At 28.5% G+C, this 17,136-nt stretch overlaps 1 protein-coding gene across 6 annotated transcripts in view; it reads left to right on the top strand.

Annotated features, from left to right (window-relative positions):
- Window positions 1-17,136, top strand: part of Trl (Trithorax-like) — a 37,920-nt gene that overhangs the window by 3,461 nt on the left and 17,323 nt on the right. For all 6 annotated transcript variants that reach the window (XM_075306105.1, XM_075306103.1, XM_075306101.1 and 3 more), the window contains 4 exons: window positions 10,753-10,989; window positions 11,059-11,281; window positions 11,360-11,644; window positions 11,792-11,929. In XM_075306105.1, coding sequence (XP_075162220.1) covers window positions 10,753-10,989; window positions 11,059-11,281; window positions 11,360-11,644; window positions 11,792-11,929 — 883 coding nt within the window. The remainder of the gene's footprint in view (window positions 1-10,752; window positions 10,990-11,058; window positions 11,282-11,359; window positions 11,645-11,791; window positions 11,930-17,136) is intronic.

Raw genomic sequence — 17,136 nt, 5'->3', positions numbered from 1 at the left:
CAAGAATATATTCCCTCTTTTGAATAAAAAGAAATCGTGTAAATTTAAGAGAGGGAGGGGAGTACGAATACCCCCAGTGAGAACGAGTTTTTATTTATTTTTATTTCCATTTACTCTAGATAGCGCAGAGATAGATGGCATCAGAGATTGCTCTTGATGTAGAGTGCACAGAAACAGTTAAAGTCAGCAAACCATTTGCTGTGTGGTGTAGATTACATTCCCGCTCTACACTAACCATAAGAAAGTAACACCAACAAACTCTAATGGTGGGCCCTCATTCTTTACATCAACAAGCAATACTTTTGCATATTGCATGTGCAATATGGATAGTATGGAAAGACCCCGACCACTTGGGAAATTTTCTCGACTCCAAGAAAGATTTTTAGAGATTTCTTTAAAAGATTTCAATTGACAATTGAGGCAATTGAGGAAATGTCTCCCTGCACAAAACACACATGTACGGTAGCATATAAGAGGCTTTTTGTGTTTGGTGGCGTAATGTTGTTGGTTGGGGGACTCACTAGCGTTTTAATATCTCTGAACCAGCATTGAATTGTATTGATGATGTGAGCAATGAAGCAAAGTGAGCGCGCAGAGTAAATTTGACAGAGGGAGGGTATGGGATCAAGGGAGAAAGTTTTATATTTAATAACAGACCAAAATCAACGTAAACACTCTTTGAAATGGGAAAATACTGACCTCAGATACCAGTACACATTCTACTATTGTTGTGTTGTACATCATTCTCGTGGACACAAAGAAGAGTACCAACAAAAATGAAGAGCATCCACATCCAAACATTCAACGGAATGACCGGAGACAACTACTAACTAATCTGCTCTACCTACTCTGAATAGTTATGATGACTGGCGAATATTCTCCAGTTTTACAAAAAGAGTCATATAGTCCTCAAAATCGATATCAAAATACCGGTCGAAGCTCCAAATAGGCTTCCCGGATCTTAATGTGGTTATAATTACTTGGTGTGGATTTTGAATTGTATTTTTCCATTAAACTTAAGTATTTCGTATGTATACTAGTGAAAAATATGTACATTGGCGATAACTTGGTTGTATTTCCCACTTTCTTTCAATTATTGTATGTGGTGTTTTTTTCCACAGTCTGCCTCCCCCTTTGTCTGTTCCACTATACCCTCTCTAAACGAAAAAAAAAATGAAGAGTTGGTAATATTTTTTTTGCTTTGGTAGTTGGATTGATTGAAAAAGGTGGGGGGCCAAGAGAGAAATCACACGACGTGGTCTCATGATCAAAACTTGTATGTACGAGCGAGAGGTCTTTTGCGCACTCACACCATTTTGGAAAAAACATTATTCTACTCTTTCCCCCTCTTATTTATGTGTATATACTCAATACTGCTCATGCTCTGTTGACATTTTGTTAAATATATACTCACACCGACCAACTACATACTCAACCACCATATAATGAACTCTCGATGGAACCTTCTCGTTTGGCATTTGGCACACACATATACTCAGAGATAGATAATTTGTAATGTGGCTGCCAGCTGTACTCTGCTGTTTTGTTGCCAACTCATGGTACTGTTGTTGCTATACTCTGATAGCTTTTTAGTCTGACACAGTGGTTCAATTCAAGTTGGAATTCTCTGGGAATCCGGAGAGAATCATAGCTAATTTGCTCTGGTATTTTGAGAAATTTTTGGAAATTAGAGATTTTAAGGAGAGGTCACAATATTGGGAGCGAGAATTAAAACAAAGTTTGTTTACATTCTGATTGGAAAAATATTAGTCAATTTGGTGACATTATTAGTAACACAATAAAAAGCCGCCTAAAAGGTTGTTGGGGAAGATCGCGGTACCCCGAAGCCCCTATGGTCGTCTGCTTTAGATGAAAAGAATAGATTATTTATAAAATTTGTAACTAAAAATGAATTGAATAAATAAATCGATGTGTATTTATCGATAAAACTATATGGATATTTTGAATGCCTAAGGGGTACTGTAAAGGATTATCTTATGTGATGGCCGCTAATTCGAAATCTAAATCATAACCCATATAGAATTTTTTTACGGTAACATAAATAATGCAAGTAATAGTAAAATAAAATACGAGCTACACCTTCATTTGAACCAATATGAGTGATTACATTTTACCATAATTCGATACTTATTCCATTGTTATATAGAGCATAGAGTGTAACACAATATTTGCGACAGACGCATGTTTACGCAGATCAAAGTTATAATTTATGCTTTAGGTTATAAATATTTGTAACCCAGTCGTTACTTTAATATGTACGTTCCTATATTTACTTTTAAAAATATTTTGAGCAAAATAAATTATTTTCGATTTCGTCCCACAGTAATAAAAACTAGCGAAACGTTTGGGTAATCTCGAACTCTGCTACTACAAAAAGAAAAACAGAAAACAATGGTATTCAAGCTTGCGGAATATGGCGGGGAGGCAAGAGAATATGCTGAAACCTTAATATATAAGAAAGAATGAGAGCTGTCTTTTTGCTGCATTAACCTAAAGAGAGAACAAGAGAGGGAGATTGAGACAAAAATATATGAAGGCCATTTGAAAGTATTGTATGCATGTATTTATTTGGTGACGTTACACTCTATTCCGTAATACTGGCTATCGAAGGTCTCTTTCTGTCTTTATTAAAGAAAAAGAGGGGCAAGCATTACTCACTAACATACCTTCTCCCCTCTTCTCTCTTTCTCACAGATGATATATTCTCATATCTGAAAAACAATATTCTCCAGTTTTATATTTTATACATACTCCCACACAAATGTGCTACAATGGGATTTCAAAGAAATTTTGTGTTCAGGCCACACACATAAACAGATTACTACATCCCACGGCGTTTAGTCAGTTTTTCATATGCCATCATACCTATCTGTATTGCTCTGGGCCATATTTACTTTGTCGCAAATAGTCTAAATAAATTTTGAGGCTAGGACAGGGAATTCTAAAGAGTAATAGAATGTAAAAAAAGACAACACACACCAGACGCTACTAAGTGGCAAGGTTTTACATTGATCTTTATATTACAAAATGAAAATCCTGTAATCCGAATAGAATCTGAATGACTAGGTCCCCCACATATGCACCCGTTCCCTTTTACGCCCCCATTTCAGATCCTGGAACGTCGTTGTGGCTTCAGGACTGGATTCTCATGCATCGCAATAGCGATGAAATCAAAGACAGACACTGCGGTGAACACCATTGGAATACAAATGTGATGCCAAGTTCTAGCAATTTTATAGACTCTAGACATTATGCTCAAAGTTCATATTTTTCGAGATGTGAAATCTCTTCTTTTTATAAGGAAAAGGACAGTTGAAAATCTAGTTAAAATATTCAATACTAACCAATAAAATACATATCTGATTCTCTAGCAAGTTTCCTACCACAAGGCATTGTCCTATCTTGAAATTTTTACTCTGTAATTCAATGTTGTCATCTTTGATGGCGTTATTTCGTTCTCCCTACAAAACTAAATGGTTTTTTGTTTACAAATTATTGTAAACAGAGAGAGACCATAACAAAAAAAAACAGAAAGCCTACATAAGAACAAAATGTTTAGTGAGTGTATTAAATCAAAAAAGATGTTATGCCACCACGACCAGTAACTCTTAACGAGTAGACTAACAAATGTTCTCCCCTAAATGTTTCGATATATGAATCTAATTTAAATTGGTTACCTCTCTATTATGGGCCCATTGAAAAATTAATTCTGGAATGAAGAGTGTAGTTGTCACTCTTTTCAGCCTACCCCTGTTGGTGTTGGTAACAAGATGAATAAACGAACATTGAACCGCAGAGGAACACATGAAAAAAACACTCTGGGAAATGATTTTGTTTTACACAAATAACAAACAGTGAAATATCCTTCTCAATTTGCTGAGCAAGAGAAGGAGGATTTTTACAAAGAACAAAAAATCGTACTCTTGCTTTGAATCTTGTACTCTACGTCGTGAGTAACATTTTGTTTTAATACGACGAATGTTATGTGTGTAGTTGTGCGGCATTATCTTCTTCACCTTCCTCTCGTTACTACCGCCATCAAATACAGCATTCTCCGACTCCCATTTAAATTCTCTAGTTATTCTATGGAATTTTTTTAGTCTCTAAAAATGCTAAAGTTTGTTTATGACGTGAAAGTTCCATACACGCTCTAACATTGTGGTCATCTCTGAATAGCTGACCTTTGTTTATATATCTCGCAAGCTTAGGGTTATATTTACAAATATGAGAATTAACAATGGCACGAATGTAGACGTTTGTATTGGTATATATGACGACGGTATACGTCATGTAAAAATACACACCACTTCTCATATGAAATGGTTGGTTGATGTTTTGTATCACAAAATAAACCGGCTTCTTCGCTTAAAATTTTGTGAAAGGTTTATATAAAAAGTACGTTTCATAACGAAGAAAGTCGTGGGTACACTGAAAGATTTTGTTTTTTTAACAAGAAACTATTAATGCTAATTATTAATTTGGAGTATGTATAAACTCCGAATAACTTCCTCGTGTTTGTTAATCCTATTTGGAGCAAGAATTACAGTATCCAAAAAAATTTGAATGCCAAATAGAAGAGGATACAACCGAGAAGAATTTTGATCACCTCAAATATGTTGGTGGACGGGGAACATATGTAACATGCTTGTTGCAACTATGTTATTTTCACGTCAATCCCTGATGGCTGATATTTCTTGGAATAGTGTATGGATATTCGTAATTATATTTACCTTCCTTTTAAAATGCAATATTTTATAAACAAGTTAAATTTCTTTTCATATTTTTTTCATAATATCAATGTTGTTTCAACCAAAATGTTATAATGTACAAACTGATGTTTGTAAAGCCTTCGAATCTATACCCTCATTTTTTAACATATTTGAGATCGAAAATAAAAGCGAGCGTCGTCATTTTGACGATTTACTTTACTATCCATGATGAAACTACACTAAAAGAAGATTTTTTTTCCTTTCTGTGGAAAACACGAAGCTTACTTTTGACTCTGAAAAATTTTCTTTGAAAGTAAATATCGTTGCAACGCATACCATAAATTGGATTTAATTTGCTCTTACAGAAACTAGTTTTTGACAACGCAGAATTCCGTTTGTCTAAAATTTCTTTCCACAGGAAAGTATTTTTTCTTTGCGTGTATTCCTGTGTCAGGCTGTTAATCTCACAATCTTTTGAAATCTCTTTAGTGCGAATAATTTATGCCGCCGACTTCACAAATGTCTATCGACTCGGCGATCAAAATGCCGCCACCGTCACGTGCCAAACAATGCCAGCTTCATTCTCTGTCCCTTATGCTGGCAATTAAAAATTGTTTTCATTTATTTTCTTTGTCACATTTCATTCAAACCAAACGCGCTACTCTGTAAATTTCTCTAGGAGAAACTTTATTTACTTCCGCTCAGAGTTTATTAACCTCAAACAAAAGTGATGTTGTTGCAATTGGTAATGTAAACAGAACGTAACGACGATGTAAAAATGCGTTGCTTATTTTCACTCACTTTACAATATGTTGTCGTTAAGACTTATAAACGAGTGTGTGAGTGTTGTTGCTCTTTGATACATTAATTCGGTAAAATTCTCCTTTATTTAAGCAATATATACTGACATGGACTAGCTGGCTGGCTGGCCGGTGTGGGAGCAAAATCCACAGAATATTGTTTGGGTTTTGTGTTTCTCCATACTGTTCTAAACTCGATTTTACCCCCCAAACACCTTATGTGTATGGCAATAATAAAAACCAATATAAAAATCTCTTGTTCTCGAATTTGCTTGGTGAGACTTGAACACAATGAAGAGCAAGCATCTTTCTATTTTCCTACCTCCCTCTCCGGTATAAGGTCTCTTTTATTATGTCTCATTTTATTCGATTTAGTTTCTTGTTGTTTGTGTTTATTGAATGTCGTTATAAGTTGTTCTCGTTCTTTTTGACAGTATCAGATTCAAAAATAACAAAAAAATAGGAAACAAAACTCTGAGCATAAAAAATAATTATCTCAAATTTATAGTTTTGTGACGGAGTGTTTGTTTCGACGCAGTGAGTATGTTAAAAACGTGAGTGTGGTATCACGTTTGTGGACTGACGGGGCGGTCGTACTCTGAAGGTAGAGTATATTTACAATGCACTATTTTATGCCTATGAGATTTAGAGTGTGGAGTGTGTTGGTGGATTTTTGTTTTTCTATAGCTGCTGTGTTGCCCAGTGAATAAGTTGATCTCTTCTTCTGCCCCATTGCTCTCGACTTTTACTTTTTCACGCCGCTTTTTGTAATCAATGTCAACATATACTCTCCACGAATAAAAGAGTTTCACTAAGGGAAATTCATGTGGGGAAAAAATGCCGGTACGTGAGATAGTCTTGTATTTGTATGTAGTATGTAAATAAGCCATGCCACCACGTGTTGCTAATATTTAATTCGTCGAAAGTACATCGGCATCTACTAAATAATAATCTGAGTTACCATATACTTTTGCTAAAAGTTCAGTGTTGAAAATTTTAAATTTTCTTCCAGCTACAACGGCGGTAATGGCTTGCATTGGAATTTTTGTTACTCAAATTTCTTTGAGATGTTGTTATCGATGTTTAATGGGGCCAAAATGTAAACAGTCGATAACGGCGTCTCAGGAAAAATATAGCAATGTATTTCTTAAGGGTAGCGAAAATTTCGTTAGAGGTGCATATTGGTCTTAATGGAAGAACATCAATAACATAATCGTTTCGTTAAAGTAATTAGCTACTAATTCTACTATTCCTATTCTTACTTAAATTAATTTTCTAGCCAATCGCAAAAACAAAAAATTTAATACATATTGCTCTTTAGCCGGTCTACGGTAATCAGCTAATCTTTGACCTACATAATAGCGCGTAGTATAGAATTAAAAGAAAAAATCAAAAATTCTTATTTCTATAGAAAACATCAAATTTATACTACTGTAAAAAATATTGTCAAAATTTTATTTCTATAGAAAATTTTGTCAAAATTTTATTTCTATAGAAAATTTTGTCAAAATTTTATTTCTATAGAAAATTTTGTCAAAATTGTATTTCTATCGAAAATTTTGTCAAAATTGTATTTCTATAGAAAATTTTGTCAAAATTTTATTTCTATAGAAAATTTTGTCAAAATTTTATTTCTATAGAAAATTTTGTCAAAATTTTATTTCTATAGAAAATTTTGTCAAAATTTTATTTCTATGGAAAATTTTGTCAAAATTGTATTTCTATAGAAAATTTTGTCAAAATTTTATTTCTATAGAAAATTTTGTCAAAATTTTATTTCTATAGAAAATTTTGTCAAAATTTTATTTCTATAGAAAATTTTGTCAACATTTTATTTCTATAGAAAATTTTGTCAAAATTTTATTTCTATAGAAAATTTTGTCAAAATTTTATTTCTATAGAAAATTTTGTCAAAATTTTATTTCTATAGAAAATTTTGTCAAAATTTTATTTCTATAGAAAATTTTGTCAAAATTTTATTTCTTAGAAAATTTTGTCAAAATTTTATTTCTATAGAAAATTTTGTCAAAATGTTACATTTCTATAGAAAATTTTGTCAAAATTTCATATTTCTATAGAAAATTTTGTCACAATTTTATATTTCTATAGAAAATTTTGTCACAATTTTATATTTCTATAGAAATATTTGTCACAATTTTATATTTCTATAGAAAATTTTGTCACAATTTTATATTTGTATAGAAAATTTTGTTAAAATTTTATTTCTATAGTAAATTTTGTCAAAATTTTATTTCTATAGAAAATTTTGTCAAAATTTTATTTCTATAGAAAATTTTGTCAAAATTTTATTTCTATAGAAAATTTTGTCAAAATTTTATTTCTATAGAAAATTTTGTCAAAATTTTATTTCTATAGAAAATTTTGTCAAAATTTTATTTCTATAGAAAATTTTGTCAAAATTTTATTTCTATAGAAAATTTTGTCAAAATTTTATTTCTATAGAAAATTTTGTCAAAATTTTATTTCTATAGAAAATTTTGTCAAAATTTTATTTCTATAGAAAATTTTGTCAAAATTTTATTTCTATAGAAAATTTTGTCAAAATTTTATTTCTATAGAAAATTTTGTCAAAATTTTATTTCTATAGAATATTTTGTCAAAATTTTATTTCGGCTCAACTGCAGTTTATGGGCCCTCACCGAATTGCTTAAAATTAATATATGTTGTGTCATTCGGTGAGCTGATTCCAACAAAGTGACCCATACCCGGGGGAAGTACCCGGGTCTTGAGATATAGCCCTCCAAAGGGTCAATAAAAACTTGTTTTTTGCCCAATCTAGACAAACTAGGTATCATATGAAAGCTTATTCAATGCAAAGTGGGCTAACGCAAACACAAGACCCCCCTTGGGTCTACGTTAGCCCACTTTGGACTCTGTCCGGCCGGCCACTTTTCCCCCTTGGGTTAATACTTACAACATACAAAAATTATTTCAGTAATAAAACATTTTATTTTTTTCTACTCAGAATAAAAACTCTATAACTTTGCTAAAATTGGACCTATAAAGGCATGTAGTACATCAATCAAAAGACCAGAAACTAGGCTTTTAAGCTATGTATATGAGATATAATGAAAATAACAAAAAAAAAAAAAAATAGGGTAAAAATTTTCTTTTTTTATTTATATCTCCCAAACTAAATTAAATATTAAAAAAATATTTTTTTGAATAAGCTTTCATATGATACCAAGTTTGTCTAGATTGGATATATCAAGTTTTTATTGACCCTTTGGAGGGCTATATCTCAAGACCCGGGTACTTCCCCCGGGTATGGGTCACTTTGTTGGAATCAGCTCACCGAATGACACAACATATATTAATTTCAAGTAATTCGGTGAGGGGCCCATAAACTGCAGTTGCTCCTTTATTTCTATAAAAAATTTTGTCAAAATTTTATTTCTATAGAAAATTTTGTCAAAATTTTATTTCTATAGAAAATTTTGTCAAAATGTTATTTCTATAGAAAATTTTGTCAAAATGTTATATTTCTATAGAAAATTTTGTCAAAATGTTATATTTCTATAGAAAATTTTGTCACAATGTTATATTTTTATAGACAATTTTGTCACAATGTTATATTTTTATAGACAATTTTGTCACAATTTTATATTTTTATAGACAATTTTGTCGCAATTTTATATTTTTATAGAAAATTTTGTCACAATTTTATATTTCTATAGACAATTTTGTCACAATTTTATATTTCTATAGACAATTTTGTCAAAATTTTATATCTGTAGAAAATTTTATATCTGTAGAAAAAAAGTTTATTTCTGTAGAAAATTTTGTAAAAATTATATTTCTTTAGAAAATTTTGTTAAAATTGTATATTTCTATAGAAAATTTTTGTAAAATTTTATTTCTATAGAAAATTTTTACAAAATTTTATTTCTATAGTAAAATTTTATTTCTATAGAAAATTTTTGTCAAAATTTTATTTCTATGGAAAATTTTTGTCAAATTTTTTTTTTCTATGGAAAGTTTTGTCACAATTTTATATTTCTATAGAAAATTTTGTCACATATTCATATTTCTATAGAAAATTTTGTCACAATTTTATATTTCTATTTAAAATTTTGTTAAAATATTATTTCTATAGTAAATTTTGTCAAAATTTTATTTCTGCAGAAAATTTTGTCAAAATTTTGTCAAAATTTTATTTCTATAGAAAATTTTGTCAAAATTTTATTTCTATAGAAAATTTTGTCAAAATTTTATTTCTATAGAAAATTTTGTCAAAATTTTATTTCTATAAAAAAATTTTGTCAAAATTTTATTTCTATAAAAAATTTTGTCAAAATTTTATTTCTATAAAAAATTTTGTTAAAATGTCATTCTTCTAAAAAATTTTTGTCACAATGTTATATTTTTATAGACAATTTTGTCACAATTTTATATTTTTATAGACAATTTTGTCACAATTTTATATTTTTATAGAAAATTTTGTCACAATTTTATATTTCTATAGAACATTTTGTTAAAATTTTATTTCTATAGTAACTTTTTGTAAAATTTTATTTCTATAAAAAATTTTGTCAAAATTTTATTTCTTTAGAAAATTTTGTTAAAATTTTATTTCTATAGAAAATATTGTCAAAATTTTATTTCTATAGAAAATTTTGTCAAAATTTTATTTCTATAGAAAATTTTGTCAAAATTTTATTTCTATAGAAAATTTTGTCAAAATTTTATTTCTATAGAAAATTTTGTCAAAATTTTATTTCTATAGAAAATTTTGTCAAAATGTTATTTCTATAGAAAATTTTGTCAAAATTTTATTTCTATGGAAAATTTTGTCAACATATTATTTCTATAGAAAATGTTGTCAAAATTTTATATTTCTATAGAAAATTTTGTTTTATTTCAATAGAAAATTTGGTGAAAATTTTATTTCTAGAAGAAATTTTGTCAAAATTTTATTTCTATAGAAGATTTTGTCAAAATGTTATATTTCTATAGAAAATGTTGTAAAAATAATGTTTCTATAGAAAATTTTGTCCACATTTTATTTCTATCCCGTACGGACTAGTTTCATCTGCGTGTTGAACCAGTGACTAAAAGAAGTTAACAAGGCGAAAGCTATTTTTTTTAAATCAATAATGATGATGGCCCAAACCGATGTATTATAAAAATTAAAATTTGTTTCACTATTAATAAACAGCTAACTCATTTTTTTTTAATTGTTATTACCTTTTTAATATTAGAATACACCTTGCAAGCATCCGGTAGTTATGTTGGCCGGTGTTAATGCCAATGACTTGGAAGCCCTTCTAGAGTTTGTATACCGTGGTGAGGTTAGTGTGGATCACGCACAATTGCCCTCACTGTTGCAGGCAGCCCAATGCTTAAATATTCAAGGTCTGGCTCCTCAAACGGTGACTAAAGATGATTACACTACCCATTCGATACAACTGCAGCACATGATACCCCAGCACCACCATGTAAGTATATGGAATAGTTCTAATGAATATAGTTTACATTATTAAAACGCTCGTTGTTGTTTGTTATAGGAACAGGAACAATTGATTGCAACCATTGCCACGGCTCCCCAACAAACGGTACATGCTCAAGTTGTTGACGATATCCATCAAGCTGGACAAATTTTGCAAACGACCACCCAAACAAATCAGGCCACAGGACAACAAACGATTGTAACTACCGATGCGACTAAGGATGTTATTCAACAATATTTGCCTGCAAGAAAACGTAAACCAAGAGTTAAGAAAATGTCACGTAAGTCATTGAAGTGAATAACGAAACGAAATGTGATAATATATAATCTCTTCGTCTTCTTCTATATAAAATCTATAGCAACGGCTCCGAAAATTACTAAAGTTGACGGCATGGACACGATTATAAGCACCCCAACCACATCTCATCAAACTACTACGGTTCAAAGCAACCAGCAGCAACAGGTTCAACAACAGCAGCAAATCGAAAATGGCAATGAAACTCAAATGATCACATCAACACCGATTATAAAGAGTGAAGTAACTAAAGTTGAGACTATAGTTATGGATCCGAATTCAACTGGTGAGATAAGTATGTCAACGCCTGGTAAATCTGGAAAACGCAGCAAGAACTTAAGTGGAGAGAGTAAGTATGACTTTAGACTATCGAATTTAGAAGACCGTATTATACTAAGACATTTAGTTTTGTTTTGGGTCATTTTTTCTTTTAAATAAATTTTTATAGATTTTTTACAAATCTTATCCTCTTTTTATTTCCCTTTTCTTCACACAGAACCTCGATCACGATCACAATCGGAACAACCAGCAACTTGCCCAATCTGTTATGCTGTTATAAGACAATCACGAAATTTACGTCGTCATTTGGAGCTAAGACATTTTGCCAAACCCGGTGTGAAAAAGGAAAAGAAAAGTAAGTCGGCCAACAGTGGTGGTGATCTAAGTGCGTCTAGTGATAACATTAATGGCACCACCACCATATTAGCCTCATCGACACTGACCAGCGATGCCAGTATTTTAGATAGTTCATCAGCGACCGGAGTCAATGCATTAGTCACAGCGGTTAGTAATGCTACACCCATGAATACAACCACAACTGTTGCTGGCTCAAATACACCAATAATTGTTGGTAGTACAATAACACAGTTGCCGGTACTTAAACAGGAACCAGGAGCTGGTGGTACAACAACAATAACAACAACGGCCGGTGGTTGTATTGTGGGTACAACAACGACAGCGCAACAAGTGGCTAATGCAGCGAATCAGGGTCAAATGCAAAATGTCATACACATAGTAAGCGAAGAAGTTTATCAGCAGCAACAAAACCAGCAACAGCAACAACAACAGCAGCAACAACAATAAAAATAGGATGCAAAAAAAATCATTTACGCCTCACATCATTTCGTTTAAGCATAACATGCATTCCTTCCTTTGTTTTTGGCTCATCTTAAAAAAAACACACACACACACAAGAAACTTTCCAAAGGCTTTCCCTCTATTGCTATAGCTATTCTCTCTCACTCTCTTCTATATTCTTTCCCATTGTTGCCGAAAATATTTTAAATTTTTTCTGTTTTCTTTTTCTACAATCTAAGCAAACAAGGCTTTTTACTTAAATTCTAATTTTTTCCCCTTATTTTCATTTTTGTTCTTTTACATTGTACATACACAGTTTATTCAATATTTTGTTCCATAAGTTTTAGTTAAAAACAAAAAAACCGTAAATATATCTTATAATTTTATGTGTAAATCATAAATCCTAATTATATGTACATTAACAAATTTAAAATGTCAGACACATAAGGCCCGGCCTAATACAAAAATAGATTTAGATATGTATACCTATATATTTATAATTCTTTTCTTTTTTTCAAATATTCAGAAATTTTTCTTTTTTTCACTGATAATTCGTTAATTTTTTATGAGTTCAAAAAAATATAAGAATTGTAGAAAAAATTTTTTTATATATAAAATTGCAATTGAATTAAATCACATGTGTGTGTTGGTGATGACGAAGAAGGCTCCAATTACCTGTCCATATTACATATCTTTGAGCGCTTGAATAACTACTCCCTATTCTACAACATTAAATGCAGAAGTAAAAGTGGTCATTTTTTAAAGAAATCGACTACTGGACTTTTTTTTTCTAATTAAAAAAAAAGTTCACTATTCGATTCGATTTTCAACCTTTGAATGTAGAAAAGATAAAATTTTATTTCAATAGAAAATTTTTGCAAAATTTTATTTCTATAGAAAATTTTATCAAAATTTTATTTCTATAGAAAATTTTATTTCCTATAGAAAATTTTTGCAAAATTTTATTTCTATAGAAAATTTTTGCAAAATTTTATTTCTATAGAACATTTTTGCAAAATTGTATTTCTATAGAAAATTTTATCAAAATTTTATTTCTATAGAAAATTTTTGCAAAATTTTATTTCTATAGAAAATTTTTGCAATAATTTTATTTCTATAGAAAATTTTTGCAAAATTTTATTTCTATAGAAAATTTTTTGCAAAATTTTATTTCTATAGAAATTTTTTGCAAAATTTTGTTTCTATAGCACATTTTCTCAAAATTTATAGAAAATTTTGTTAAAATTTTATATCTATAGAAAATTTTTGCAAACTTTTATTGCTATAGAAAATTTTGTTAAAATTTTATTTCTATAAGAAATTTTGTCAAAATTTTATTTCCATAGAAAACTTTGTCAAAATTTTATTCCTATAGAAAATTTTGCCAAAATTTTATTTCTGTAGAAAATTTGTGAAGTATTGGTGTTATCATCATAAATATTTTCCATAGTTTATGTATTTTATTTTCTTTGACAAAATTTTCACACAAATTTCAAACGGAATTGATGTACGTTTATTTTTTTTTTTTTAATTATATGAGGAAATTGTAAAGTAAACTCAAATAGCGATACATACAATTAAATGTCCAATATAAAATTTCAATAGAATATCGTATATATTATTACTAATATATATTTATATTTTTTCATTTGGCACCACATAGAAAAGGAGTTGGAGAGTGTCTTCAATTACAAAATTAATTCATCCAATTAATTTTCAATTAAAATTTTTCAACCCAAAATTGATTTAATTATAACAAAAAAATTTTCTTATTGAAATTTTAATGATTTTATTTAATTTAAAATTTAATTGAATCAATTAATTTTTTAATGGAATATATTTTCAAATTCAATTTAAATTCAATTAAATAAAAAAAAAATTGGAGAGTGTCTTCAATCACGAAATTAATTCATACAACTAATCACGGAAATTATAATAAAAAATCATTTTTATAGTTAAAATTTTATTGATTTAATTTAAAAATTAATTGAATTAATTAGTTTTGTAATTGAATAAATTTTCGAATTGAATTAAAATTCAATTTATGGAAAAGCATCTCTAAATCTCAAATACATAAAAATGTGGTTGCTTCTCCATATTAAGAGTACCTAATAAAATATCAATAATGATCCTCCTTTTTCTGTTATCTTTGTAACAATATCAATACCTTGAGTGGCTTTTAGAAGACATTTTGCTGTTATTTTCTACTAAAAATATTTGTTTTGCTACTTCTCAAAGCCTTCTCCTTAAAAATTACTATATAAGGCAGTAATATTGTATTGTTTGCATACTTATTTCCAATTATCCGTCCGTTGGAAAGCTTTTGGTGGGAAAAAGAGAAAGGGCAAAGTGCTCACAAGTATATATAATTGGACACTAAAACTTATCTAGTTGTCATGGAACGAATTATGTCCATAATATTAAGGGGATTAGCCAGATAATATTTTATAAATAATATAAAAGAAATTAAATTATTTAGAAAGTGACATATAATAGCAAAAAGGTTGCATAAATCTGCAAAAGTGTGCCTTTATCTCAATTTTTATAGCCTTCACCTATACTCCTTCACCATTATATATTTGTACATTTATACACAATAAGAAAATGGCTTCAATCATTTATAGATTCCCTATTTTATGGGATGCAGTGTAGTGAAGCGCTAATTTCAGTCGGAAGTTGGAAGTTACTTATCATACATTTTGGTAGCTCAAATGAAAGTTCCATAAAACCAAATCTTAATATATTTTCTTTCAGTAGGATTGTAGTAATGGAATTATCTTTTCGCTAAATTTAAAATCCGCTATTAAATGTTTTCTTTTTATTTTAAATTCATTAAATAGGAAAAAATTTCGCAATATATATTGTTTTTGAAATTATTTTGTATATATGAATTATATATAAAATTTAATTAAATCAAAAATAGATATTAAATCAATTTTGGTCTATTAAGGTCGGTAATAAGTTCGCATTATAGCGCTAAACTATCCATTTTTTCACGATTACTTTAATAACTTATTTGAAAAAGAGACTTTCAATTGCTGCTTTGGATCTTTCTCCATCAAGATCTTATCAAAATTGTTATAATTTTATTCTGATTTTACAGATTTAATTTCCATTTTAACAGCCAAACTCGAACTTAATATCCACCATTAATGGAAATAAATAATTAATGGAATAAATATCTATTGTGAATTTATATATTAATTTATGGTACCCAAAACAAAACAGATTTCTTTTATAAAATTTTTGAATTGTGTCTTAAACATATTGTGGAAAAATTTTGGTATTTTGCAATTTTATTTCTAATTTGTGTTATTGCCAAAATGTTATAATTTTTTCTACTTTTACAGATTTAAATTCGATTTTAGCATAGTTAATATCCACCATTAATGGAAAATTTAATAAATATCTATTTTGAATGTTTTTCCAACAAAAATATTTATGGTACCAAAAAAAAAACAGATTTCTTTTGTAAAATTTTTGAATTGTGTCTTAAATATATTGTGGAAATTTCTTTGGTATTTTGCAATATTATTTCTAATTTGTTTTAAAAAATATTTATATATTATAAATTATTACTATTGTTACAAAACAAAAATGCAAACTACATTCTTGTAAAAATGTTTAAATTAAAGAAAATCTTAGATTTTTTAAAATTTCACCACATATATATATATTCCTAACAAGCTTAGTTATGTTCTTTTAATTTCGACCATAAATTATGTAAAAATTATAAAAATGTATTTTAATAACCACAAATGAAAAATCTATCGATTTTTTTATCTCAAGTTTTATTAATTAAGTGTATAGAATACAAAAGAAAAAAAAACAATTGGCTTTATTATGGTCCTTTATTCATTATATTGAAGTTATTTTATATAGATAGAACATTATTAGAAAAGTTTATAATAATGGCAGTGTGACAATTAATCTTTATTTCGGTTGTCTTTCAATTGGACAGAAACCTTTCATGAAGCGATTGCAATCACTATGAGATATTCATGAATGCCTTTCGTTCATTTCCTAAAAAGAAAAAGCACAAAATTTCGACTTTTCCTATAGTCTAGGAAATATTTAAAACGTTAAAATCTCGGCCTTAGTCAATTATTCTATTATAAAAAAAAAAAACGAAAATCTAACAAAGGATAATTGTAAAGTTGACTTTTCAAAAATTTAATTTTTGGAGAGTTTGAAATTACCCGCAGAAATGGAATATGATCACCTCCTACAGTAAACATATTACTTTTGGACGGTGAACATGTAGCATGTTTGTCGCAACAATGTTATTTTACGTTTATGTATTTGATGAGTACCAACATTTTATTTCTATAGAAAATTTTCTAAAAATATTATTTCTATAGAAAATTTTCTAAAAATTTGTATTTGATGTGTACCATGTACCAACATTTTATTTCTATAGAAAATTTTCTAAAAATATTATTTCTATAGAAAATTTTCTAAAAATATTATTTCTATAGAAAATTTTCTAAAAATTTTATTTCTATAGAAAATTTTCTAAAAATTTTATTTCTATAGAAAATTTTTGCAACATTTTATTTCTATAGACAATTTTTGTAAAATTTTATTTCTATAGACAATTTTTGCAAAATTTTATTTCTATAGAAAATTTTTGCAAAATTTTATGTCTATAAGAAATTTTGTCGAAATTTTATTTCTATAGAAAATTTTGTCGAAATTTTATTTCTATAGAAAATTTTTGCAAAATTTTATTTCTATAAGAAATTTTGTCGAAATTTTATTTCT

Source organism: Haematobia irritans, chromosome 4 (genome assembly GCF_050003625.1).
Source record: "Haematobia irritans isolate KBUSLIRL chromosome 4, ASM5000362v1, whole genome shotgun sequence".
NCBI classification, from domain to species: Eukaryota; Metazoa; Arthropoda; class Insecta; order Diptera; family Muscidae; genus Haematobia; species Haematobia irritans.
The sequence above is the reverse complement of the archived record's forward strand: the minus strand, read 5'-3'. Positions and strand labels throughout refer to the sequence as shown.